We start from the raw sequence: 26,976 nt of genomic DNA, 5'->3' as shown, positions 1-26,976 counted from the left end.
ACGACGTGGTGCGGTGTGTGATGGAAAGAGCATTTTTCTAAAATATTTGATAAAGAGAGCCTGTGCTGCAGAGGTTGGAAGCTGGGCAAAGGAGGGACTGGTTCATTGGAAAATGCCCATTTTGCATTTCCAGAAGGTGTAAAGAACTGTGGGTGAAGTTTCCTGTGACCAAGCTGCACTTATGCTAATGTTTTCTTGCAGCTTCAGAGACAATTTTTCTCAGAGAAGGCAACTGGAGTATTTTCTGGTACAGGCAGCTTAAATTCACCCTGAATTAGTGGAAAGCACTTAGTATGGTTGCATAAAAGATTAATGGATTAGGGCAAATATGGGTAATAACACTGAGGAACATCGGGTGTAGGACACATGCTCTAACAGCAAGATGTGAGTCAGTGAGCAATGACAGTAATAAAAAAAGCCAAGAGTGTGGTAATTTGATTCTTCGGCTTTTTTTTGTTGGGAGAAAAAGCTTGCCCTTTCTTATCTGAAACAAAGATCTTTTGCAAATATGCCCTTAAGACTGAAACCTTGACTGGCAGTGGCCTGCCTGCTTCTTCTGTGAGGTATTTGTGGCAGAGGGGAGGTGCTCAGAGTTATGACAGATATTTTATGCCACTTGGTTGCTGTAGGAGGCCCTCCTGCCTTGGCTCCATTTAGTGTTCCACATGGTGTTTGCCAGCAGGAGACATTTGGATGCATATTCCAAGCATGCCTGGCAAAAGGTGTCTGAAATTACAAGGACATAGAGGGGCCAGAGGGTGCCAAGGAACACTGCCAGCATAGGTAGCACAAGTGTCAGCTGAGCAGAAGAGTGCTGGAGACTTGGCCTTCCACAACTGGGGAAGAGGTGCAGTGGCATGGGCCCCCAAGGCTGCTCCCACTTTTTAGGGTTAGTCAGAGGGCCTCAGAGGACACATGAGAATGTTAATTTTCTCTCTGGGATAGATGCTGTATTGATCAAAAACACCTACAACTGCAGCTCCTTGGGGTTTCAGAAAAATCAGTCTGCAGTGTTTGTGTCTGTCTCATCTAAAGTATCTTCGATTCAGGTATTACTCTTGCAATAAGTTGGTCTTTGGGGGTTTTCCCCCATTTTGCACTCTTTGCTCATGGTAAGGAGAGCATGAGTTTAGTTTTGTTCTGTTCTTAAGTGTACCAGAGATGTTGAGCTTATCTAACAGAAACAAGCCAGGTGTGTGCTACAATGTGTAAATGCCACCAGAAGCACTTTGTCCTTGTCCTAGAACAGAGAAAGAAAAAACAGTTTACAGGGTGCTGTAATGCTACTGACTCCAGGTCACCTGGTGGTATTTTGAATCATGATGAAGAGCTGTAGTTTCTCTGTCATTTTTCTTTTCTCTCTCTGCTTCTTATTTACGCCACAGCTTCATCAAAAGTGAGAGAAAATGAATCAGAGCAGGCTAGGGATAGTTCTCCTGACACTTTAGACACTGCATTTGCACCCTCACTTGTTCAGTGATAAAGCCAGCTTAAGGATTTCCGAAATTGCATTTCATGCCCTGTGTTGGCTCTGGCTAAGATGGAGCTAGCTTTTTCCACAGTGGCCCATATGGTGCTGTGTTTGATTTGTGACCAAAACAGCGCTGGCAGCACACCAGTGTTTTAGCTGTCACCAAACTGTGTTGCACAGCATCAAGGCTGCCTCTGTTTCTCACCCTGCCCTCCCCCATGAGCAAACAGGCTGGGGCTGTGCAAGAGGGTGAGAGGGGAAGCAGCCAGGACAGTTGACCCAGCTGATAAAAGGGACACACTGGATCCACAGCATCACACTCAGCAATAAAACCAGGAAGTTTCTTCCAAAGTAGCTGTTGCTTGGAGACTGGCTGGGCATCAGTCTGTTAGTGGGAGGTGGTGAGTGGTTGCCTTTGCATCACTTATTTTTGTTCTTTTTATTCACTACTAGACTTTTATGTCAAGCCATAAGTGTTTTTCCCATGGTTTCACCCTGCTGATTTTCTCCCTTATCCTGCAGGAAGAAGTGAGTGAGCAAGTGGCAGTGGGGGCTTCTCTGCTGCCTAGGATCAACCCACCACACTACACTTTCCCAGCTCACTCTCCAGTATCAGCAGCTTCTTTCAGAACACAATTGATCCTGTAATTAGTGAGCATTTTGTCCCAGGGAGGGGTGAAGTCCATGAGAGAGGGAGATGGTGCAGAGCTCTTTCGGCATCACGTCAAGAAAGGTCCAACAAAAAATGGCTTAATAAAATAGCCATTTTAATAAGATGGAATAAAGAGAGGAATCTGGATCTTTAATAGACCTTATATCCCTTCTGATGCTGAGCACCATGCTTTGGCTCAGCAATGAATGGAGCCTGCATGGTATTTTCCCATGGCACACTGTGCAGATCCTATCTGTGGAGACATCCCTCTATTACATATTTTCTTAAGAGAAAGCAGCTCTGCTCCTGAAGGTTGTTGAGGTGAGAACTTCTGGCTGCGTTGTTGGACATGGGCAAGGATGTGCAGGTGGATCGGGAGCTGCCTATGGGCATCTCTGCTGCAGCCAACTGCTGAGGTGACCTTGAGGCCATGGGACACACCAAAGGCATCCCAAGAGCAGGTGGGGAAGAAATGATTGTAACCAGCTGGACCAGTTTGACAGAAGGGTAGGCTGTGGGTTAAGCAGTCCTGGTTCAGCTTCTTACCTGTGTAGCTGATTACTCCAGTAAGAAGTTGAACCAGGACTGCTGTTTGGTTATTTCCCCACTCTGAACTTCGCCCATTGTTTACAAAGCTGTAATGGCTGTAATGAAGAAGGGTTCATGTATCTCTGCCAGCTGTCAGGCTGATTCCTGCTCTGGCATGTTTGCTTTAGTGTTTTTTCTCCACTTGTCTGTGGAGATGGTAGCAGTCCAAGTACAGAGAGGAGTCTAATCATCAGCCTGCATGGTCCTGGTTCCTGCTCCTCAGTGCAAAGCATGTGACTACTGCCCAGGGATGGGCTTGTAGGCTTGGGCATGTTTGTCAGAACTCCTCCTTGAAAGTGCAGAGGGTGTTCCACTCATGCTGATATTCACTGTTCTGTTTGCAAAGCCGGGCACAGAAGGAGAAAGGAAAAGTGGTGAAGATGTGCAATAAAACTGCATCTCCTATTAACGCTAGCTTGATTCTCTCCATCAGCTGCCAAAACAGGGGCTCACCAGTGCTAGAAGGGGCCCAGAGGTAACTTCTGGCTCCAGATGCAGTGGGGAAGAGGACAGCTGATTTAGTGATAATACATTATTGTAGGAATGGCCAATTTCAAGACACTTAAGACCCACTTACTTGTTTCATGAACAGTACAGTGAATATTTCTTTTTAATCTCCCCATGGCTGTAGTTGTAGAATGAGATTTACAATGTGATAATTGAAGGGAATTTGGTTACCATAGGGATTCACTTTATCCTTATGACGATATTTATTGTGCAATGTGTTCAAGGAGTGACTTAGAGCTTATCTGCAGTTTGGCCTATGTCTTGCAGGGACTTGCTAGGCATGCTTCTGTGCAACAGCATTTCTCTAATGTAGAATATAAAATAATTTTAATACTTACCTTTCAAAATCACTCGACAGAACAGCAGTTGGGAGACTTGCAGCAATCTGCTATTTTTGCTACTGCAGTAACTACAAGTGAAGCACCAACAGCTGTCCTCCTCCTTCTCCTCCTCTTCCTCCTCCTCCTGTAAAAAACTGTAGAGGTAGCTAAGGCTTGTCATGAAACTGGTCCATTGGGTGGTTCATTCTTGTGTCCTATTGGTCCCAGTGTCATCCTGACAGGAATATGGCCATATGGAGTCACCTGTAGAAATGGGGCTCTGCTTACTTTTATAAGTCAGTGGACCTATTTGCAAAAACTAAACCTTATATAATAATTTTTACTACCTGTATCAACGTTAAAAGCCCTTTGAAAACATCCCATGTCTGTTCACCATTTTCATCTTGCTTAAACCATATCCAAAGATACTACAGTAACATTTCTTATCAGATTTCTTAATCTAAAATAAATAAAAGTTCTCATTATGTCTGGAGGTTTGAGGACTACCTTGTCACCAAAATGTTAACTGCTAGAAGCTAGTTCATAACTAGGTGACTAGAGCTGTTCACATAATCAATTCCAATTCTCCTACAGCAGATGTCCTAAAAAGATTAATTTAGTCTTCAAGGATCTGGTGTGAAACTTTGCTTCTCTTTTCTGAATGGGTAATGTAGTTCTAGCAACTAAAGGTTTGTGGTTTTTTTTAAATGGGGGAATTTTGCCAGTCTGTGTGGAAAAATAAATGCACCTGTTCTTTTTCTCCTCACTTGAAATAGAGGATTGCTGTCTAGCAGTGAAGCAGTAGTGTTTCTAGGGTAGGCTCCGCTTTTACACCAAGGGAACGGTCCTTCTGAGCTCCCTCTCAGTTACTGTCTCCCAGTTACTTTATCTCCCAGATAAAGAAATCTACTTTGATATGAAGCCTCACAAGGCTCGTTCTTATGTGACTGCACTCAGACCTGCAGGTTGCGGAACTTTTCCTTGATGATGCAAGACTTTCTTCAATCACCTGTTATCACCCCAAGTTTAGATAAATTTCCTCCAGGACACTCTCCTACTGGAGTCTTTCTGGGTCTGCTGTGGTTAGATGTTCGTGTGCCGGGCAGGGTGCTATGCTGGAAGCAGCAAGCACCTCATGATGGTACCACTACCAAAAAACCTGCCCCTGGCTTTTTAGAATATCCTGAGACCTGAAGGGTCTCTCCCTGGCACTGGCACAAGATTTTGGGCAGCTGCTCAGCCCAAGGAGTTCAGCCAATCTGTCATTCCTCCTTCTACCCAGTGTCTGGTGTCACTGGTCAGTTTAGCTTACATCCATGGATTAACTCCTGAACAACTAGGACGTTTTTCAGTGACCAAAACTGGACTGTGTTCACACAGAAACGTGCTATAATTCAGAGTTTTTACCTCTACAGTTTCAAGTAAGGGAGAACAACCTAAGTTAAGGCAGTTGTCTGTTTCCAGTTGAGTACTTTAGAATCTTAATATTGTGTACAATTTGTTATTGCATAGACTTAAGAGCATCCTGGAATAATTCAGGAAGCTAACCTGGAGATCTGGTGCCAGCCTGGGCTGTTTCTTCTATGCAGGTAACTATTACTTCAAAATACCTATTTTCTCAAGATCACTTCTCCATGATTTCTCAAAATACTTGTATTTACATGAACAAAAATTGGCTTCCTAATCTGGGCTACTCTTATTTGCAGCTTGAGGTTTGTTTAGACTGTTGTGCTTAAGGAAAAATAATGTGCTAAGGGCTCCAAGGAAAGTATGGAAAGAAGTTGGCATAACTGCCTGATGGTAACAATGCACAAATGATATATGAAATATGAGCCATTAAATAATAAAATATGGTTTAAACAATGCAGTTTATACATAATTGGATTGTTCTACTCTCTCTGAATGAGTCAGATGTGATGAAATCAGGAACTTCAGAATTGTCATCCAAAAATCAGAATTCAAAACATCCGCAATGTATTTTTAACTTTGGCAGTCAAACTATCAGGTCTGTGTAATGGAACAGAGCTTTGTTCAAGTAGCAGAGCTGCTACTTCCTTGTAGGAAAGGTAAGTCTCAACATTATCACTGGTCACCTGATCTACATAGGAGGCTGTTTTGGATGTTGATAACGATGGTACTCCAAGAGTGTCTTTGACAAATACATTCTGCAGTAATGTGCAGGTTCCTGTGCTGCAAGAACTTGCCCAGTGGAAGAAATGGTTGCAGTTGAGCAAGGTGCTGCTACACAGGAAGCAAACAAAAGGCTTCTGAAGCCCTGAAACAGGTATTTCTGTTTTTAATTCAGCTCCTTTTCCCCTTTAAGACTCACAAAAAACATTTGCAGTTGCTGCTATAGAACACAAAATAATACATCACTCAGATGCAGGAAAACCCATCTCATTTCCTACCTGTCAGATGAGCAGCAGGGGAACTTAGAAGGTAGAAGGAAGCATGTCTGGAGTAGTATTATGGGGAGCCCAAGGAACAGCTTTGAGGACAGCTGTGCAGCCACTTGGATGCATGGTGGATGATCCATCATTTTCAGTGTGGCTGAATGAGGTGGATGCAGTGTCCATGCTGTCATTCTACACACAACATCTGTGTGCAGCACTTGTCCTCTGCTGGCCCTGTGTGAGTAGCAGTACAGACTCCCTGGTTACTTTGGGTCTCCCCTGCTTTGGGTAGAAGATGCACATTTTCCCTCCCCAGCCACTGCAGTTCTGAGAGCCACAGAAATCAGAGAATCACAGAATCACAGAATCACAGAATGGTTTGGGTTGGAAGGGACCTTAAAGGCCATCTAGTTCCAACCTCCCTGCCATGGACACCTTCCAGTAGACCAGGTTGCCTGAAGTCCCATCCAACCTGGCCTTGAACGCTTCCAGAGATGGGACATCCACAGCTTCTCTGGGCAACCTGTTCCAGGGCCTCACCATCCTCACAGTAAATAATTTCTTCCTAATACCTAATCCAAAGCTACTCCCTTTCAATTTGAAACCATTCCCCCTTGTCCATGAGGTGTGACGGAATTTTCCGTAACTCCTGAGGAGCAGGACCCGGGGCGGCAGCTCAGTGCGGCCTGCGGGGGGAAGGCGCCCACGTGCGCCTGGGAGAGCCGAGTACCCTCCAGGGTAGAGCCGCCCGCCGTGTCCGGGTACCGCCCGCGGGCGGCAGCCGGGAGGAAGGGGAGGAAAGAGCGCGGGCCGATGCGGCGCCCGCTGCCGCCGCTCTCCGCTGGAGGAAGGGGCGGCCCCGGCGCTCATTGGCGGAGGCGCGGCCGCTTGCGGTGCGTCACGGGCCGCCCTGGCCGCCGCTGCCCGCCCGCGGAGCGGCGCCGGGGGATGGAGGCGAAGGCGGCGGCCGGAGCTCGGGGAGCAGGTGCGGGGCGGGCGGCCGTGTGTGTCCGCGGGGCGGGGAGAGCGCGGGTGGGCGAGGGAGGCGGAGAAGCCCCCTCGGAGACACGACCCGGGGACCGGGCGGAGGTGGTGGCGGAGCCGCGTGTCCGCGCCCTGTCCGGCCGCTGGCCGCTCTCCTCAGCGATGGAGTGGCGCGGCTGCCGTGCCGGGGCTCGGCTTCCCCTGCGGAGCGCCGGGCTGGGGCTGGTCCTGGGGCTGGGGCGGCCCCGACCCACCGGCGGTAGGGCGGTGGTCCGGGCTCGCCAGCGCCCGGCTGGTAGCGGCCGGAGCCGCCCTCGGCAGAGCCAGGCTCACGCTTCGTCCCTTTCCCCAGGTCCGGGCCCCGCGGGAGAGGGCGCAGCCATGGTGCCGCATCCCGGCCAGGAGCCCGCCCGTGGCTAGAGCCGGCCCCGGCCGGAGAGCTGCGGCGGGGCACCCTCAGCCTGAGGGCATCCCTCAGCCTGAGCGCCTCCCCGCGCGCCCCCGGCATGGAGCCGGGCGGCCTGGAGTGGCTGCTGGTGCCCATGCAGCAGCTGGTGTCGTGGGGCGCCGCGGGGGCCATGGTGTTCGGCGGCGTCGTACCCTACATCCCCCAGTACCGGGACATTCGGCGGACCCAGAACGCGGAGGGCTTCTCCACCTACGTCTGCCTGGTGTTGCTGGTCGCAAACATTCTGCGGATACTTTTTTGGTAAGTTGGTTGTGTTTCTGCTCAGTTCTAAAGATGCTTGCTTGCAAGCTGTAAAGCTGTGATTGTAATATTTGAGGAAATAATGTTTTACGTACATTTTCTCTTCTCTCGAAGATCTAAATGCCGTCTTTCTATCTGTGTGAGTCTATTTTAAGTAGAATGAACTGGGCTCGTGAGCGTGGTCTATTTCCCTTGCCAGATCTGATTATCAGTGCTCTGATTTCCAAGATGAAACTTTTTAACTTGTTGGTAAAGAGGTTTATGCTAAGTCGGGTTTTTTTCTTGCTGACTGTATTTTACGTTTCTCATGCTCCCCTAGCTCCATATTCAGAGTGAAAGCCTCGCTCCCACTTATTCTAGTGTCTAGTTGGCATTAACGTCACTGGAACACTTGCCATATATTCTTGCATTTTCCTGGGATGCCAGCTGTCTTCAGAGGGGTTCACTTGTAGATCTTCATGCACAACTACAGATGAAAGTACTCATTCTTGGATAAGCAGGCAAAAGATGTGCTGCCTTTCAAAAGCAAATTTCTTTTGCTTTCAACACCACTTTCAATACTTAAGAGCAAGCTTGTTTCCATATTTAGGTCTTGTGCTGCTGGACAAAGAAAATGTTATTAGGGCCTGATTTCTGTGAATCAGGGGTATTAACAGCTTGCTTGTTACTTTTAATTATACAGATGCTACACCACTGAGAATATACTTGGGAAACCAAAGACGAAATGGTCTGGGCAATTACTGCAACTAAGGACAGTTATTCTGTGATTCTGTTTTCACTACAAAATAATGCTTTGTAATCCATAAGGAACTCATAGGTAAAAGGCTGCATCCTTTTGTTGGTTTCTAGTTTCTTTTTAAAGAAACCTCCTCTGACTCTGTATAATGGCTTCCTGGATTCTGCTACAGCAAAATGCAACATGTAAGTGCTGTCCTGGAGTGGCAAAACTGGAGACCCTTTCAGGCACCACAAGCTGGCAATCAAACAGAGGAATCATCACTAGATCAGAGCTACTTGTTGCATTGGACCTGTATTTTCCTCAGGAGAAGTGTATAGAGAAAGCAGAGGGCAGAAGGAAAGTAGAGGAACTGGCAGGAGGAGGAGAAGTGAAAAGCCTGAACTGACAGTTTGAGAAAGAAAAATAGTCATATTTTTGGGTTTACTGGAGGTAGTCAAAATATACAAATGACTTATATCTGAATGGAGATGCTGGCAGTTTCTAGGCAACTCAGGTGAGTGCATCTGTTAAGTGAGACTCAGACTATGGAAGAACTGAGAGATCTTTAATTTGAGTTGATTTTAAGTACATCTAGTTAAAAAATGTGCAAAAGTATAAATGCTGCAAGTAATGAAAAGTTATAATTTATGTCAATGTTGAAAGATTTGTCAATACCTCAAAAGAGAGAGAATGCAATTCTATTGCTACAAGTATGTAATTTTTTTAATGGGAGTATTTAAGGCCACATAATAGTATCACTCCCTGACGCGTGTAAGTGCTCCATAGGCTCTGGTCACCCTGGAGCTTAGCATGGAATGGCTTCCCAGAGCACGTGCACAGGTGTGTCTGGCTGCAGGGGTAGTGCAAGGCTTGCTGCTGGCCAGTGGTACAGCCACTCTGGGGAAATACTGCAGGCAGGAGCCTACAGAAACTTTTCTGTCTGTACTTGCAATGAATTGTCTCCTAGTTCTGCTGAACTAAAAGACAAAACAGTACTTGCATAATGATAATTCAGTGTTCTCTGGGAGAGAATATTTTGCTTGTCTGCCTGAAAAATTCGGCATCCCTGGTAGTTAGTTATAAGTAAGTCATGAAAAAGCATCGAGGGTGGATGTTATCCTTGGGCCATCTGTATGATTAGAGGAAGACTGTCTGTGAACATGGTTAAAATGCACCTACAGAGCATCTTGGCAACTCAATTTTTGCATTATTTGGTTAATGTTACCTATGGCCAATGCATTATTTGGGACACAATGCTCTCGATAATGACATAAACAGCAGAATTATTTTAATTGTGTATGTAATATTCTTTGGCAGGAATTAGAAGGTTTTTATTTATTTTGTTTTAAATTTATTAAATAATTTAATCCATTCTGGTGCCAGGATAGAACTGTTCATACAAGTAATTTTGTTCTGTATATAATTTTTTTACCCAAGTACCAGTTGACATCTCCATCCCTTTAGCAAACCCAGTATTACTCTAAGTCTCTCTTCTGAAAACTTTGCTGCCATATAGCTGCTGGTTTCGTTTGGTTTCTCTTCATTTACCCCTAGTTATTAAGCACATGATTCGAGCCAGAGTAATTTTTCCTGACTTCCTTTCCACCCTGATCCAAAAATAAGTACTTAAACTGTTAGGCCTTAAAAACTTTCAAGTTTTAATAGTGTTGCTTTTCAGGACTTATTATTTCCTAGGGTGGCTGATGTTTCTACTGTTTTTTGTTTGTTTGTTTTGTTTTTAACTTCAAAGACATTTCTGTATTTTGTTTCTGTTGTTACTTCCAGGTTTTCCTTGAAATTTCATGTATTGAATTTGAGGCTCACAAGGACAGACTGTTCCAGCCTTTTATGCCATGTTGCTTCTGTATTTTTGCTCTTGAGTAGTGCTGGTCTTTCTGTATTTGCGTTACTCATAACACACCCAGTCCTCCCACCTTTCCCCGTATTTCCAAAAATATGGCTTTACTATACTTTGTTTGCCTCAGCTATGGGGCAATTCTCTCGCATTCTTTTTGTGGATTGACAGGTTCCACAGGTTCTTATAACTGTACTTGTTTATTTCGGGGGCTATCTTTTTTTGGTTTTATGTCTGGTTTTGCAGTGGGTTAAGTTTGACCTTTCATCTCCCCTCCAAACAGAGTATTTGCTTCCTAATCTTCTTGGCATGTTGTATGTGTCAACAGTTTCAGCTGGTGGATTGCACTGTGACAGTAGCCAATGAACAAAGGTACTACTGAGATCAAGGGTAACAGTCCTGTTTCGAGTTACCTGTTCTCACAAATTCCGTTTCTGTAATTAGACTGTCTCCAATGGTAAGCCGTCTTTTAAAGTGAAGAGGGCTCCGTGCAATGCCTCTCCTTCTCATCTTTCTTACAGCTAATCACTTAATTTCAGGGTGTGCCCAAAGAACTTTCAGTTTGCTAGTGATGACAATAACACAATATCCATTTTTCATGCTTCTTTCACACAATATATCAAAATGTCATCTTTAAAGAGTTGTTGCTGCTTTTGGTTATGTGTGTTTGGCCTTGCTGTGTTCCAGCAATGTGCCAGAACTTTGTGTAAAGACTTTGGGAAAGGATTGGTCTGGAAGAATGAAGACTGGGTATGGATAGCAGTGGACATCAATTGGGCATGGTTCCACTTCAGTTTGTTTATGCACATATGGCTTTTGTTTAGGAAAAAGAAACTAGAAGTTTGGCCATTTTTAAGTCTTTTGACCTTTTAAAGAGAATTCTTTAAAAAAAATGGAAAAGAATGGAGTTTGTGCTTACAGCATCACACAAGGGAGTCTCTGTTTACCAGTGTGAAAAGTAGATTTTTGCTGTACTAGATTCGGTACCAAGTTGACTTTATTTTTAGTAGTAATCTATTATTACAATTTTATCTAACATGTCAAAGCAATATTTATTTTGGGGTGCCAGTATAGCTGCTGGATATGATTTATGATTGCATCAGCTGCCCCTTTGTTTGTACTGCCACTGTCAGTACTGCTTCTCCTTTCTGTCTTCTCCAGCCCCGCAGGTCATTGTTTCTCTAGACTGCTCAGCGCAGGGAAAGTCTGCGCTGTGGATAGACATCAAGAGGCAGTGCAGAACTCCAGGTCTTTGTAATTCTCGTGCATATGAAACTGTATGACCTGCTCCAAAAAGATCTGATAGTAATTTTCTTCCCTCTACATTTTTAATTAAACATTTCATTACCATTTTTTGGTAGCCTGTGCTGTATGTCTTATTACACATTCTTGCGTTAGCTCTGTTTTCTTGCTCAAGGGATACCCTGAGCTTTGAGGTGATTAATTATCTGTTTAAGCTGTCCTAGGCTGTTTTGAAGTTGTGGGATGGCTCCGGGGTGCCTCATGGCACTAGCTGGGACCAAGGTGCACACATGTTCTGGGTTCATGTGGCCTGCAGGCTGCCAGCTGAGTAGCTTTGCATCGTCATGGTCGAGAACAGGAACGAGAAGGCGGGTGAGAGTTGTGTAATCGGTTGGGGGTGGAGGATGCAGAAAAACTTACTTGTGAGTTCTCCCTCTCTTCCCCCTCTCTCTCTTCGCCCTTTCTTTTTAAAAACAGAGCTTATGATGAGATAAATTACAGTTTCTTCTAATATTAAAATCAGAATAAATAGCTAGAGGAAAAAGAACTATAGATTTCTTAGAAATCAGCTGTAGACATTTTTATATGTATCTCGACTAAGTGCAGCCAAAAGTACTGATGTTACCCCAGAAGTAACTTCTGCTATCCCCAGAAGTTTTTGGCTTTATTTTTCAGTTCTGCATTTTGTAAAATGGTTGTCATCCTCTAATATGGTTTGTATATTTTCCAAGAAGGCAATGTTCTTTCCAAAGGTTTTGAGCTGGAATTCCATGGGACACTGTCCTAAAACTCATACAGCAGTGCCACAGAAATCCAAAACCAGAAAATAAAGCCATCCAGTTTTGTAGTTGCTCTCACAAAATAGTTGCTTTAAGACAAACTGTGGGAACAAGTTCTGACAGCCAGGGACAGGATGGAGACTATAGAGTGTGTTATTTTTGAGCAAAGGTAAGGCTCTACCCATTTCACATCAGTTGACCTGAAACAAAAAGTCTTCTTGAAACAGCAATATCAGTAGAACTGGTAGCTCTCTGTGCTGGAGTCAATGGAATAAGCTCCCTGTTTAAGAATAGAGGTGTAAAGACTCAAGTATGGAGCTGGAGATAATTTATAGAGAAATGGTGAACTTGCTCTTGTTAGGGGCAGATTCCTATGTATTTATTATGCTGTGACACCTACAGTGCCACTTGTGGACCAGATCCCTGCTGTCTGGTGCTGCTCCGGCTTCAGAAAGCGGAGCAGTGATGTCTGTTTGAAGGACTTTCTGTGAGAACAAGAAACTTGTGCTTTTAAGGCTTCTGTTACTAAAATGGATCTTGCCAGCTTTTACCATGTGTGGAAAGTGGGATGATGCTTTAAATCAAGCTGACAGAATGACTACAACTTTGAAAGATTGCCTTATGTATGGCCTGCTGCTGATCTTGCTCAGATATTGAGAGCAAAAGTGTTATACAATTCCTCCTCCTTTGTATGAGTGCCAGAGAGCAGGGATAAGATGCGCTACATTTTTATGCAGAAAGTAAAGTAGAATTTTGTATGCCCAAATGAGGAGCTTGGTTTGAGATGTTCCATAAAGTCTTGGAAGTTTACATGTCAAGAGGAACCTCATATCAAAAGATCCTGTTGCAAAACTGGTTTGTTTCTTCTTCCTGCTTAAATCCTACAGGTTAAGTTCTGTAACTGTGCTGGATTACTTTCAGGACAGCTGCCATGCTGCTACCCTGGGCTATCTGTCGGGATCCTGGTGGTGTGTGGTGTATCCTGTGTGCTTTCCATGTTGCCTAGGGAACTATAACTTCCCAAAGAACTGAAAAAATTTATAGCAGCCAGCGGATGAAAGCTGGAACAGCATCCAGGAGTGTAGGAGGAAACAGAGTGGTCAGGGTGATGGTGATCTGGCTGCACCAACAGCAGTCAGTTTCTTTTTAAAGATGCCTTAGGAAAAGCGATAAGAAAACCTTGTATGTTTGGTCTAGTTTAGGCTTCTTTTCCACAATTGGCATTTGCTGTTTCAAGTAGGCCCAGGACTGGAATAGCAGGATTATTGCAACAAAATTAAATTGTACCAATGGAATTATGTGGTATTCTCAATGACTATTTAGTCTCTGCTCTGGCTTGAACGTGCACTTCTCTTGTCTTCATCACCCTGAACATGCATTAGTCATTTGAAGGCTATGGAAACACTAATAAAATGTAAGCCACTCCCTCCCTTTATTTGCGTATTTGACTGGTACAGGAAATAAAGAGTTCTTTTGTTTTTACAAAGGAAATAAACAGTGGAAAAGCTCTTTGTCTCTTTGTAGTCTGACATATGAAGTCTGAGTTCCTTGAATACCCCAAGTGTCACTGTTCACTTTATTACTCAACATTGTAGTTATGGGATGAAAATGCGGAATAACAGGGGTGACCCCTCACCCCCAGGACTTCAAAGCTGTTCTTTTCCACAAGCCTGTTCTAGTATCCTAAGGCTCTTCATCTTTCTCCCATAAGGTGCTTTAATTACCTTAATGTTCCTCCTCTCCTGGCTCCTGCTTAAGCAGAGACAGGAGTAATGTCTGCAAGGCAGAAAGGAAGCACGCTCTGCATCCCAGAGTGCTCCTGGCTCAAGCTGGCCTGAGGAGTCTTAAACTGGGTTAGTGTTGCTTTCCCAGGCCCGGATATCAGTGCAAAGTAGGGTAAGCAGCTCGGAGTGGTGTTTGTGTCCATGATCCTGAGAAAAATGGGTGTTCTGGCTTTACTTTTACAGCTTCAAGAACCCAAGAGTGGTCCTTGATACTGGTATTCCCTTCAGTCTTGCTGCCCAGGTAGTGTGGTGTAATCCCTGTGGTGTAGTTTGCTCTGTCTGTTTGGTCTCCATGGCAGCTGTTTGTTTTCCTGTATATGTGATCTAGTTTAGAGGGTTGTGTTGCCTGGAAGACTCATTCTGGGGTTTGGTATTTGGGGAGATAGGTTTCACATGAGTATGTTTTGTTGTATAACCTTTGTTGTCTTTGACTGGATGGTTGTGAAAAACCCTACAGGTGGTGTGCATTGTTTGAAATTCCCATAAGAATTTTTAAATTTCCATTTTAACTCTCTTGTGTGTTGTGAGTTTTGTTTTACATTTTTCTCCCCTAGTGTTTAAGGGGAGAGGGTCTGCAGCAATACTTGAATCTCATGACCAGTTGTGATCAGACAGCAGGTGGCTATGCTTATTTGTGTTTGTAGTGAGTGGATATTTATACTGCAAGCAGATTATTGTGACCAATAATCTCATCAGCTGGGAGAAACTAACCTTGCAGTAACCTGTGGCTGGATTTACTGTCATCACAGCTTCTAACTTGTACTGCTAGCTCAGCCCCCTCTTAAATGCATTACTATATTTTTACATGCAAATACATTTGTAATTCGAGATGGTTTTTCTAAACCTGATGTAAACCAGTTTATAGTTAACTGCTCTGCAGTTACTTAAAGTAAGTCTTTCCCATATTTTTTCTCATTCCCTGAGTAAGAGACAAATAAAATAGTATTGAATTCCAGTAGATTAGGGGAGCTTTGCCACAGTCAGCAATACAGGCTGAATGAGCTCAGGAATCATGAGCCTGGGACATAGGTTAGGCCAAACTTTTGTTCTTTTCCCCTGCATTTGCAGTGAAAGCCTTATCCAGAGCACACACTGCCTATGATCATGCTTATCAGTTGTGTTCTTTATTTCCTTCCTCATTGTGTCCTCCAAATTTGTTACAGTAATGGCTCCATGGACACTAGAAAGAAGAGGAGTACTAAGGTCACAGAACTGCTATTCCTGCAGTAGTTACTGGTGGGCCCCTGGCAGTGGTCTGGAGGCTCAAGGTAGTGTGCTTTTCCTCAGCTGTATGCCATTAGGCAGGAAATACTTGGCCATTTTCACTGACGTGGGCTGCTTGGCTCTTCTGCACAGGAAGATTTCCAAGGAAGCTAGTCAAGGACTTTCCAGTCTCTCTCCTGTTCCTTATTAGTTGACTCATAACAAAAAAATCTCTCTCTGGTGAAATAGCTGCAGTGGAAATGCAGTAGTGTGAGAGAGCATGATGGTGAACCTAGCTGGTTTATACTAGCATGGAGCTCTGCCGTGAAAGTAGCTCAGGCATAACAAATTACATTTTGCCAGGGTGCTATAAAACAGGAACTGTCAAGAGGAGGGCAATAATTGCCTGTGAGCGTGGCAATTACTGAGCATGAGGACTCTGTCAGCCTGATGTGGTCAAAGACTGACCTTAGTAACTGTGCTGTTAGGAAATTTAGAAAGCCTGTGTGCCTTACAGTGCAGGCAAGGGAGCTGGGGAGGACAGCAATGTGTTCTGACCAAATCACTTCCTCAGCATCTCTGTCTTCAAGGCATAAAAACTGGCAGAACTGAGCACAGAGAAGCAGCTCACTGTGATGTGTGTGTAACCCTCCTGTTGTAAATGCAGTGTGCTTCGAGGGCTGCACATAAGCGTCTACCTTTTACCCCTAATGCACTTACTGAGTGTGTGGTGGGGATTGCTGAGCTTTCATCAAGTAATGTAGGAAGAGGAGCTTGGAGCATTACCAATCTCCTCTGAAGGGTTCTCCTTTTCCTGTGGCAGAATCTTGTGCAATCACTTAAGAGTAAGCTCTTCAGTCAAGACTGGCCATAATCCAAGTTCACCTACTCTGTTGTGTGAAGGAAGTGCTCAGAAGCTCCCATCACACATCATCTATACTTCCTTACTTTCCCAATCTTCGTCCAAATAAGACAGCAATTGATGAAATAGTTGGTCTGTTCTTCAGACCTGGCTTTTCCACCCAGATGTCTCGACAGTGCTGTGGGTATTTACTTCTTTATAGGACAAGTGCTATTGTTTTTATGACTTAATTTAAAAATGAAAAATTGAGAAAGAAAAGTTTTGCACAGAAGTCCATTTGAAATCTTTGGAGTGTGTGTGTGGAGAGCACACATAACTGGTGTTAATGTGGCATAACTCTCTGGTCTCTCTGTACTGACTTACTGTTAATGAATGTGCTTCTCCTTTCAAAACAATAGGTTTGCTGCTGGCTTTTGAAGCAAAGACTTAAGCTTCTTGCTTCAGTGTGTCTGGGATCAGTCCACTGGGATGTTGAAAAAAGGTTCTCAGATACTAGATCCTCCTGCTCTGAGCTACTGTATGTGTAGCTAGGTTTGTCTGGTGACTCTGACTTCCTCAGCCTTCCATACTTGTTATTTTTAGCATTTCCTTTTCCAGGTGCTTAGATGTTTTACATGTTTTCTTTTCGGTTTTTAGGTTTGGAAGGCATTTTGAATCCCCTCTTTTGTGGCAGAGCATTATCATGATCATTACAATGTTACTGATGCTGAAACTCTGCACTGAAGTTCGTGTGTCCAACGAGCTGAATGTGAAACGCCGCTCTTTTGCAGGTCAGTGATGGGAAATGGCTTTTGCAGGATAAATATTTTTGAAAGTATGGTGTGCTGTACTTAGTACAGAAGTTCTGTCTTAATTGCAATCCAGTCTCCCCACTGTAGCACTTTCTGAAAGTTTTTTTTTTTTGAAACTGCTTGTTTTCCAGATAAAAATGTACAGCTGAAATTTTATTTCTAACAGGTCTTGATTCAGTCTAGAAATTGGAGTTTTCTGTAATATTTCATACTACATTCTGAGTATAGAGCTGGTTGTTATGCTGTTGTGTTAGCCTGGATTTTTTTGAAGATCTTGGCTGGAATAAGAAGTTATTTTCTTCAGCTGTTCTTTCTACCAAGTTCTTAGTTGTGATCATACACTATTATCTAAATGTTGCAATTGCAAACATTTGCTTTTGTAGATAATAATTTTCTACTTACCTGAGTTACTGACTGTCAAAAAAACCAGGTTCTTCTTATCATAGTTGCAAAACTATCTCTTTTTATGTACCATTTCCTTTGGCTTTAGTGTGGGATTAGTTGGGATTTATGGGAATTTTCCCATAATTTTTATTTTGGTTAATTTTGTTAATTTTTAGGCGTTGATAATTTCAGTTGGGCCAGACTGTTACTCTCTATTGAATAAAATGTTCAGTCTTTGTGCAAAGTCCTTGCTATTTTCCCTGCAGATAAGAAATGTGAAAGGGGTAGGTTTTTGTTTCTCTGTGTTGACTTTGACTTACAACATTCTATGTAACAGCTTATTACCAACAAGAACAGAATTAACACTGTCAACTTTCTGTCGGTTATTTTGTCATTAAGGGTGTATAATTTATTCTCTCCATCTGTTCTCTTCCACACTCCGTAATAATTAAGGGTCTGATCCAATTCCAGATATCCACAGCTGCCATTAGAAGGCAGCAGCTCCTGCCTCTGCAGTAGGGTAGTTTATCTAATAGCTAAGGAAGCTGCTTCCATTCCTGCTCATTGTGGAGTGCAGTGTGAAACTATTCAGGTAAATGAATTCATGTGGAAGAGGAGCTGCGCTCCATCTTCCAAACACAAGCTGCTGTGTTCACAGGGGTTGTCAGTCTGGCAGGATGAATGACTTAAAAGCTATTTTCAGCCAGATTTAGCAGCAGTTAAAATCCAGGAAGCATTTGGGAGGGGTATGTATGCTTTCCTCCTCCTCTGCTGTTTGTGCAAACATTTTGTGGAGTGACAGAGAGGTTTCTCTGTTTGCTCTCTCTGAGAGGAAATTGTTCTTGTGTACATTTACGTACAGGCTCCTTCAGTAACCTTTGGACAAGAAAAGCAGGCTCTTCAGTTTAGTATATGGTACTTTCAGCAACTCTCCCTGAAAGACATACAGTCTCCTAAGGGGTAATCAGTCCTTCCCTTGGCAGGTGATAGAAACTCCTTAAGGTTGCATTGTGTAATTTGATCTTTTTTCCTAAAACTCAGTTTGTCATATGGAATTTGCTAGAGAGATTTTTACCTACTTGTGGTCTTTAATTATTTGTTTTCATCGAAAGGCTTGCATCCTCCCACAAACACTAAGAATAGTTGGAATATTTTTCTTACATGGGATTGATGTTTAGTAAGGACAACTGTATGATGGCTCAGAATAAACATACAGATGCATACAAAGCTCCTTTCAAGCTGGACGGAATGATAGGTTTCAAGCACAATACCAGTAGGAGTGAGAACTGTGTTTCTAATCATACACCTAATCTTATCTCTAAAGTTTTATGGTGATCTAGGCAAGCTGATTATTCTGTGTACTTACTTTCTTTCCTTGTAGCTTGCTGAGGCAGTGAAGGGCTAGGTTTGAAGTCACTGTTTTTTGTTAACCTTGCAGAGTCCTGAGGGAAGGCACACCATTTCTGTATGATAATATAGTTTATTATTTCTCACATGGCTGGTCTTAATTAAATTTTTTTTTTCTTTTCTGTCCTCCCTTTGAATGTTTCTGCAAAATAATCCAAAATATTTTAGAAAGAACTGGATATTTCAGTGGAAGGGAGTTTGCTGTTTTCTTATATTATTGTTAAATGTGGTATTTCTTCCAAGTGGCATAAGTATATGTTTACCAGTGTGTTTTCAGTTATGTGGGAGTTGCCTTTTTTTTTTTTTTCCCCCCCTCACAAATTAGGTCCCTTAAGTAATAACTAGTTCAGAAGGAATCTGCTTCCTATCTTGAAGCATTAAGAAGCAATCTCTTCAAATCCTGACAAACTTGTTCTGTATTCTTTAGCTTGTTTGGTGGTGTTACTGGCTTAAAATACCCAAAATATCAACAACTATTCAGAACATAAAAAACCATTCAGTCAATTTGCTTGTACTTTGATAGGTAACTGTCAAAGTAGGGTAACTATCATAGCATGAAAAATGCAGTCTCCCTAGACTTTCTAGTAATGATTGGGGTTTTTTTTTAAGACTCTATGTAGAGAACTTTAAAAGATGATGTGAGTTTTCTTAAATTTTTTCCCTTCTCACAGTTACTTCTCAATTATGGGATTTTGCTCCCTGCTCCCTTTTACTATTGCAAAATGAAATTAAGTTGAAAGTAGTGGAACCCATCTTGTGCTGTTCCTGCCTTCTCTGATTTTTTGTTTTGGATACATAAACTTTATCTTTCAGTACATACTGATTGAAAACAGAGCAAGTCCTCTTCATATATCCAACGGTTACTTTTTCTCTATTACTTTTTTTTTTTTAAACTTGGACTGTGTAGCATGTTTTTAACAATTCAGATTGGGAAAAGCCAGCACCCAAAACAGGCAAAATATGAAAACAACAAATATCCCCAATTTCATTTTAAAACCTCCTGTGATAGGATAGTTCTGTCCCCTGCATATGAATGCTCTGAAAGCTACATGAAAGAGTCTTCAGGTGAAATCAGCAGGCATGAACAACAGCTTCTCATCTTTTATCCTGTATTTAACCTCACTGCATCTTAACTGCTCTAATGCAGATCTCCTGGTACCATTGTTGTGGTAACAATAGCTTTCCTTATTTGTTCCCAAGTTTTAAAGTTGTATCTGTGCAGCCATATGTATGTGGTGTTGTTGGCTCAGTACAGAAGAGGACGCCAGGGCTCTTGTTAACTTTGTTGTTGTTTTTGTTGAAAGTATTGTAGTATTTTGGGGCATGATGGAGCTACCATGCTGAAGAGTTGAATATTGAAATGCAAATTGTGCATGTGCTGTGTCTTCACTCGAGAGCCTAGAGGTGGCTGAAGCAAGGTAGCCACAGATACAGACAGCTGAAAACATCTGGTTGCTTTTGGGAATGTTGGTGGGCCAGAGCAGCCTCTTCATGTTCTTGGAGAGACAGACACATTATGAAGAATCTTCTTTTTCTTTCCCCAAATCAGCCTCCCACCTCTCTCCAGCAAAGACTCAGTTCTAGTTACGCCCAAGACATTGTGACAAATTTTGAGCCCCCTGAATGTATGAACTATACTGAAAACTAGTGGAGAACATTTGTTAAAAAGAGGCTCTTGGACATCTCTCCTTACTTGTGCAGCCCAGGCTCCACAAGTAGAACATGGACTCCTGTGTTTTTACATGAAGATGATTTCCTCTTGTCATTCATCCAGTTTTGCTGGTTGACTTAATCTGCTTTATAACTTGTACCTTATTATAGCACTCTGATCCTTTGAAGAGCTTTGGTTTTGGCACTGGAAAACACTCTTGTGTAATACATGGTTTTCGACTGGCAGAGGAAGGTTAGAGTGAAAAAAGTTTAGCATGCAGCATGGTTGCAGATGAGGTCTGTTCTCCCCTTCTTGATGTTGGGCTTTGTGACAGCATTTTTGAACAGCATTTTCCACTGGAGGCAAGGCAACTACTGTCTCAGCTGTTTATGCATACATATCTACAGACCTGGTGTTGCTGAGGTAACAGCTTGTTTTCTCTGATCATGAAAAGGTAGAGCTTATGTAGTCTAAAGTAAGAATCAAGCAGTCTGTTTCATTGGTTTTTTAAGCCTTTATTTCCCCCTCATAGGTACACTACTGTTGTGTTGTGCACTGAGACTGTTCTAGAACTTCCTATTGCTCAATCCTATCTTAACATCATGGGGTGGGAGCCTTATAGAAAGCATGGGGACTAAAATTTCTGGCATGTTTTGGTCTGGATATTATTTTTTAGTGAATAAAATGTACTAACTGACTAAATGGTAACTCAAATAACCACTTGCATTTAATCATAAAAGTCTGTCTTTCCTTTCTTTTTTATTTCCCTTCAACTCTTTTTTTATGTAGCTGCAGATAGTAAGGATGAAGAAATCAAAGCACCTCCCAAGAGATCCTATCTGGGTATGTACTGTACAAACCCATTCTGCATGAAGCTGTCCTCTTAACTACATATTTCATGATTTGCTACTTTTTGTGATCATTTGATTGCATGATCATTTCTATAGAGAATGTTTGCATTACCTTTTCTTGACATACTAAAACCTGGTGTCTGTTTTTTTTTTTTTTTTTAAATTTTTCATCTGCCCACTTTTAACTTTCATAGAGGAAAAGATGCTTTCAGCTCTACTTCAGAAACCAGTTCCTTGAAGGCAGTTGAATTGACCACATTATGTGTCTCAAGGATATCTTCCTTTCTCCTTCCCCAAGCTGGACAAACAACATATTACATGATACAGAGATCACCTCTTCAGACTCAGTTGTCCTCTTTCAGCACTAATACTGGAGGAAGGTATGAAAGATACTTCTGTATCTTTCAGCAGTGTTCAGAATGCTAGATAAGAAATTTCACACAACGCTTGATATTCAAGTGCCTGCATCCTTGCAAATATTCCTCTCTTTTTCACTATAGAGCAGCCTCACAATTGTTATTTGGGAATTAGTAATGCCCAAGGTGAGAGCTTCCAATCTTCAGTTTCAGAGTTGGAATCTATGTTGTTTAATTTTCCTAAGAAATAGGAAATACTGGGTGCAAACCATCCTCACAGTGTTTTTTCTACTCTTAATAGTTTGGAATGGCAATTTTAGTCAAGTAATTGTAATTTTGTTTAGATTAGTTGGGGTATTGCATCAAAGAAGTTATGCTGACACACAAGTTCCCCAAAGTCAACTTTTAGACTGGTTTTAACTGAACTGATTCAGAATCTCCCACTGATACCAATTGTGCTCTGTTGTAGTTATTGAGGGATCAAGTGGAAATATCCAGGGCACAGAAGAACATTACTACAGCAAAAGGAGAGTCTCTGTATTTCTCAACACGCAGTTAATTAAACTGGAGTTAGCTCTGAGAAACACTGCCCAAGAGTGGTATTAACCTGAGTGCTTTCTTGAAGCCATAAGACCATCCCTGTTTAAGTTAAATAAGGCTGTCTTTTAATGATTCATCTTCTGGATCTCCCCTTTCAGATTTAGGGGCAAAATCTATGCATTGGGTGATTTATATTTTTTTTGTCTGATACCAGTATTTTTGCAAAGCACCTTTTCCTTTTGTATTCTCAAACCCTTATTTTTTCTGGATTTGGTATCAAACTAATTTTTTTTCCTGTTTGTCTTTAACTCCAGTTTGTGTGGTCATTCTCACAGGCTTGCAACACTAACCATTGGAATGTAATGTTTCAGCAGTTGTGTCTTTCTTGTGCCTGCATTCCTGTTGTCTTTTACTAGTTTTCAGCAATGCTTTATTTACAGTGTCAGAGCTAGAAAGAGTTGTCAGCTTCAAGTGGTTAAAATTAAACAGAAATAAGTAACTTAATGTGACCTTTTACTTATTTCAGTCAAGTTTTTTTATTGTCTTTTTGGTTAAAAAGTCATTTGTTGGTAGTTCAGTAGCTTAAAAAGATGTAGAATAAAGCACCACACATCTTAATCCAGCTGATCTAAGTCTGAAACATTTGGTTAATAGGTATTACTTGACATTTGTTTTGGAATTGCTTAGCAAAATGGGATGAATTGAAGTATCACTAAGGAGCAAGACAGCCTTACACTACTGCTCAGAAGTTTGAAGACTGGGTGGGGAAATTTGAAATGTGATGGTTCTCACTCCTGTAAAGAAATTAGAAATGTTTTGAGCTGTTTGTGCATAATGTATGCACAGAAGTATGTGCTGGTGGTTTAAAGAGTGGGGTGGACAGTGCTTTATGTCACAGCATATGTCATATTCAGTTTACAGAGGGCTTAACTGAGCTGTGCCCTGCAGTGCAGTGTTTTGCTATAGCTCTGGGGAAGCTCACTTAGAGATTAGCTGAGGGGAATATTTGCCATACTTTCATCTGCTAGTGCATTCTCATTATGTTCTTTAATGAGTTTGAATTAAACTTCTGTTCAAGAAAAAGGAATTGGTTTTTAAATTTCCTTTGAATATTTCAGTGGTGTAAAAACTGTTTTTCAATATATTCTTAGCTTTCAGAAATTATTATATTACTCTTTTTCTGGTCATGTAGTAAATTATGTTTGTAATTGAAGACGATCTATGAAAGCTGTTTTGTTATAGAACTGTTGAACAGTTAATCTGAAAATGTACTGGGCTACCAATGAATTTTAGGTGAACTTGTTACATAAATATCGAGGCATTTCTTGGTGCCTCTCTTTGAATAGGAACTGAACTCTTGCTGAGCTCCCTGAGATTGCTTTTAGGTTTGTTTTATTGTCAGTAGTTCAAGAAACCACTTAATGCCACTATTTTTCCACATGTCTGAAAAAGCCTTTATCTCTGTCACATGACTCTGAAAAGTGACTTTGCAGCATCAGTACTGAGAGAGAGCTGAGGGTGTGGAGGAAGGTTGCTGCAGTTCAAGTGACCTAAAAAATTTACAGTATGGTTGGCCCCAGGGTGTAGGGTTTTCTGATTCCATACAGAAATAAAATTATTTCCCTTGTTTTTCTTGGCAAAGGGAAGATTAGAAAGAAGTAGTTCCAGTTCTGAAGGATTAATGCTTTATTTCCTTTGTTTTCTAATGCAGGTATCTAGTTCTACCTAGTGCCTGCTAGCATGGCAACTGCTGAGGCTGAGCAAGCTGCAGTTGGGTGAAATTTGGGTTTTTGATTGTTTCTTGTTTCATGATGAGATGTTTTAGAACAAATGTAAATAAGTGTATTAATCTGTTTTGCTAAAATACAAACGCCATAGATATATTTTGAGCCCTGTGAGTGTTGGAGACTGCTGGGGTAACAAAATCACTAAAGAAGTAACCAAACACTGCCGTTGCTCCAAAGAGCCTGTGTTGTTTGAAGTTGATCAGAGTGGTTTCAGTGGTGTGGCAGGTGAGTGTCAAAGTGGATGGGACTTGTTGGTTTGTTTTTTTTTTTTCCTTCTAAGTAGACAGTTAAACATTTTGAAAGACATTTCTGGGATTTCCTTCCCTCTCTGAAGATGGTTTTAAAACCTGCTGTATTACTGAATCCTGAACCTTGGTTTTAACTCAACAAAATCTCATCAGATAACATTAAATTTTAAAACAGGAGTAATAAAAACTGGTGGTAATGAAACAACAAAAACTTAGATTCACCAAATATCTGTTGCAAAATATTTTAAACTATGCTTTTAAGGGGGGAAAAAATGTAAAATGTGTTATGTAGTTGACGTCGCATGCTCATATCTGCATAATAGTGAGGAGAAAATAGTAATGTGAATTTAGCAGGTGCAGGCATCTGCTGAGTGGTTTCCACTGGTGGTGTGACAGCCTGGTGAATAACTCACACTTCCAGCTCTCCTTTGTCCGTGCTCTTTAGTTCACTCAGGGCATCAGCTGCCACGTGTTGTTCAACAACACCACCGCAGTGTTAACGTATTCTAGAACAGCACTACTACATTACATGTGCCATGAAGGATGTAGACTTTATTTAATCAGCTCTCTGGTGTCTTCTGTTCAGAGTGTTTGGTCTGTTTGGGTTCAGCAGGGCATCCTGCACAGCTTGCAGGCGAGCACTATGCTTTTCCAGGGGTGCTCTGTAAGTAACATTCACAGTGTGCTTCTCTGTCCAGTCCCGACACCCTGAGCAGAGCTGGGGGCACAGCAGAGGCACAGCTTTCCCTGCTGATTGCACGTGGGTTTCATTGAAAGTGCGTGACTTCTGCACTGAGCTGCGCAGTAGTTGAATTCCCTGTACAGCTGGAACAGCAAGAGCAGAGTTGTTGCTGGGCTGTCACCACCTCTTTGCACAACTGAACACGGAAGTGCTCTTGGAAGCATTTTGATCCCTTCTCCCCAGGATTATATGAATCCTTGTTAGACTAATTCCAGACTGCTTTTGTTAGTATTTTGGGGAGGGGATCCCCAAATAATCCCTCCGGGAGAGAGGATTGTAATGGCATGTCTGTGAGAAAATAGGATGCCAAAAGGATATGTATTTTTTTTTGTTTTGCTTTGTTTAGTTTTGTGGTTTGTTTGTTGTTGTGTTTGGTTTTTTTTATTTTTTATTAATGGAGTTCTATTTGTTGAAGAATTCAGGTCTACTTTGCCTGAGAAAATAGCACCTGTCTGCACTGACACTTCAGCTGTAGTTCTGTGTATGGTGGGAACACTTATTTCCCCTTGTCTTTCTCTGCATCACTTTTTAGACCTTTCAGGAGACAAAAGAGAGTAAGAAATGGAGATTATAAGGATGTAGGGGCATTTTAAATTTGTTTTAATAAATACTTAAGTGGTAAACATTGGTGTCTTTTTTAATACCTAGTTTTGGTTTCTTTTTAGTTGATGTTGCAAATGAGACCAACACAAGTCTGGAAAATAATTTGTCTTTACAGGTTTAAGTTACTTACTATTCAAGCGTTTCAGAATAATTCAGTCCAAATAGAACACTATTGATTTTTTTTTTTTAAAGCAGCTTAGAAGTTGTTTGCATACTGAACAGATAACCTTTTTTTTTTCTTTTAGCTACAGACACAGAGAGAGGGAATAGTTTCATTTAAAAAGCTGTTCTTTTATTTTCATGGGGAGTTCATCCTGAACTCATTGCAAGATCAACATTAAAATAATTTCCTTTCAGAAAACATGAGAAAAATGGGTTTGGATCAGTCATTTTTCTGGGACCAGTTTTATGTTTCCCAGTAGATACTCTTCTTCAGGCTTTGAAGTTCCATTCAGCATAAATCTTTCTTCATGCCCTCAGGCTAATGGGCCTCCAAAAAAAAGTACAGTGGCCTTTTCTCTCCTGTTGAAAATGTTGTAAGTGGTTCAGTAGGAGGGCATACCTTTTGGCAGGCTTATCTGGTATTATTCAGAAGGTATAAAAGGGAAGGATAAGTTTAAATTCTGTATTCCAGAGAGGCCTTTTCCTTTCAGAAAAGACAGCTGGTATGGGAGAAACCCAAAGAATGATTGTTGAGGCCTCTGAGCAGCTATGATCCTTGCCTCTGGCAGTTTGCAGTTTCCTTAAGGTGAGAGATCCAGAAATACACACACACCCCCTCTGCATCGGAGGTGGTGGCATGAGGCCAGTCTGTTTCCTGCATGCCTGTGTGCTGTGAAAGCACATTCCTGACCACAGTGGTCAGGAAATGCTTTTCTTTTATTCTCCCCCATTTCCCTATGCTGGAGGCAACGGGGCCGTGTGGCTCTCTGGAGGGCGGAGCAAGGGGAGAGGGAGAGTTGCAGTAAATCCACAGACTTACAGATGAAGTGGTGAGGGATCCAGGTGGACAAGTCACTCTTGGAATGCATGGCATGTAGCAGGTTTAGGCCTGAGAGACAGGTGGTGGCTTGCATGAGAGTAAGGGTGGCCACCTTTAGAAAATGTGGGGGTATTTCTTTTCATGGGTGCATGGATGAACTGGGCATTAGAAGTGGAGGAGACTGACACTGCCTGCACAACTGATGCGGAAAGTATGAGGCAATAGGTTCCAAGTCTTCAATTGATCTCAGATGTGTTGTTTCATTCATGTACTGCAGATTTAACGTCAGTAGTTGTAATTAAGCCTTAGGGTATATTCCTGGGTTGTGGGCTCACCCTGGCAGGCAGCTCAGCCCAGCACAGCCGCACACTCATTCCCCTGCAGTGGGTGGGAGGGGATAATCAGAAGTGTGAAAGTGAGAAAACTCCTGGGTTGAAGTAAAGATACTTTAGTAGGTGAAGCAAGAGCTGTGCATACAGGCAGAGCAAAATAAGAATTTAATTGTCTGCTTCCCATCGGCAGGCAATGTTCAGACATTTCCAGGGAAGTAGGAATTCATCATGGGAA

General features: G+C 42.2%; 1 protein-coding gene across 2 annotated transcripts in view; it reads left to right on the top strand.

Annotated features, from left to right (window-relative positions):
• Nucleotides 1–6,816: 6,816 nt before the first annotated feature.
• The window catches only part of SLC66A2 (solute carrier family 66 member 2), a 65,947-nt gene continuing 45,787 nt past the window's right edge, over nucleotides 6,817–26,976 (top strand). Inside the window, exons 1-4 of one of the 2 annotated variants that reach the window (XM_048295787.1) lie at nucleotides 6,817–6,916; nucleotides 7,268–7,624; nucleotides 16,704–16,837; nucleotides 21,090–21,143. In XM_048295787.1, coding sequence (XP_048151744.1) covers nucleotides 7,422–7,624; nucleotides 16,704–16,837; nucleotides 21,090–21,143 — 391 coding nt within the window. In that variant the 5' untranslated portion in view covers nucleotides 6,817–6,916; nucleotides 7,268–7,421. The remainder of the gene's footprint in view (nucleotides 6,917–7,267; nucleotides 7,625–16,703; nucleotides 16,838–21,089; nucleotides 21,144–26,976) is intronic. The other variant, XM_048295797.1, reaches the window with a different exon arrangement.

Source organism: Corvus hawaiiensis, chromosome 1 (assembly GCF_020740725.1).
Source record: "Corvus hawaiiensis isolate bCorHaw1 chromosome 1, bCorHaw1.pri.cur, whole genome shotgun sequence".
Classification (NCBI taxonomy): Eukaryota; Metazoa; Chordata; class Aves; order Passeriformes; family Corvidae; genus Corvus; species Corvus hawaiiensis.
Note: the sequence above shows the minus strand (reverse complement) of the source record. Positions and strands in the feature narration are given on the sequence as shown.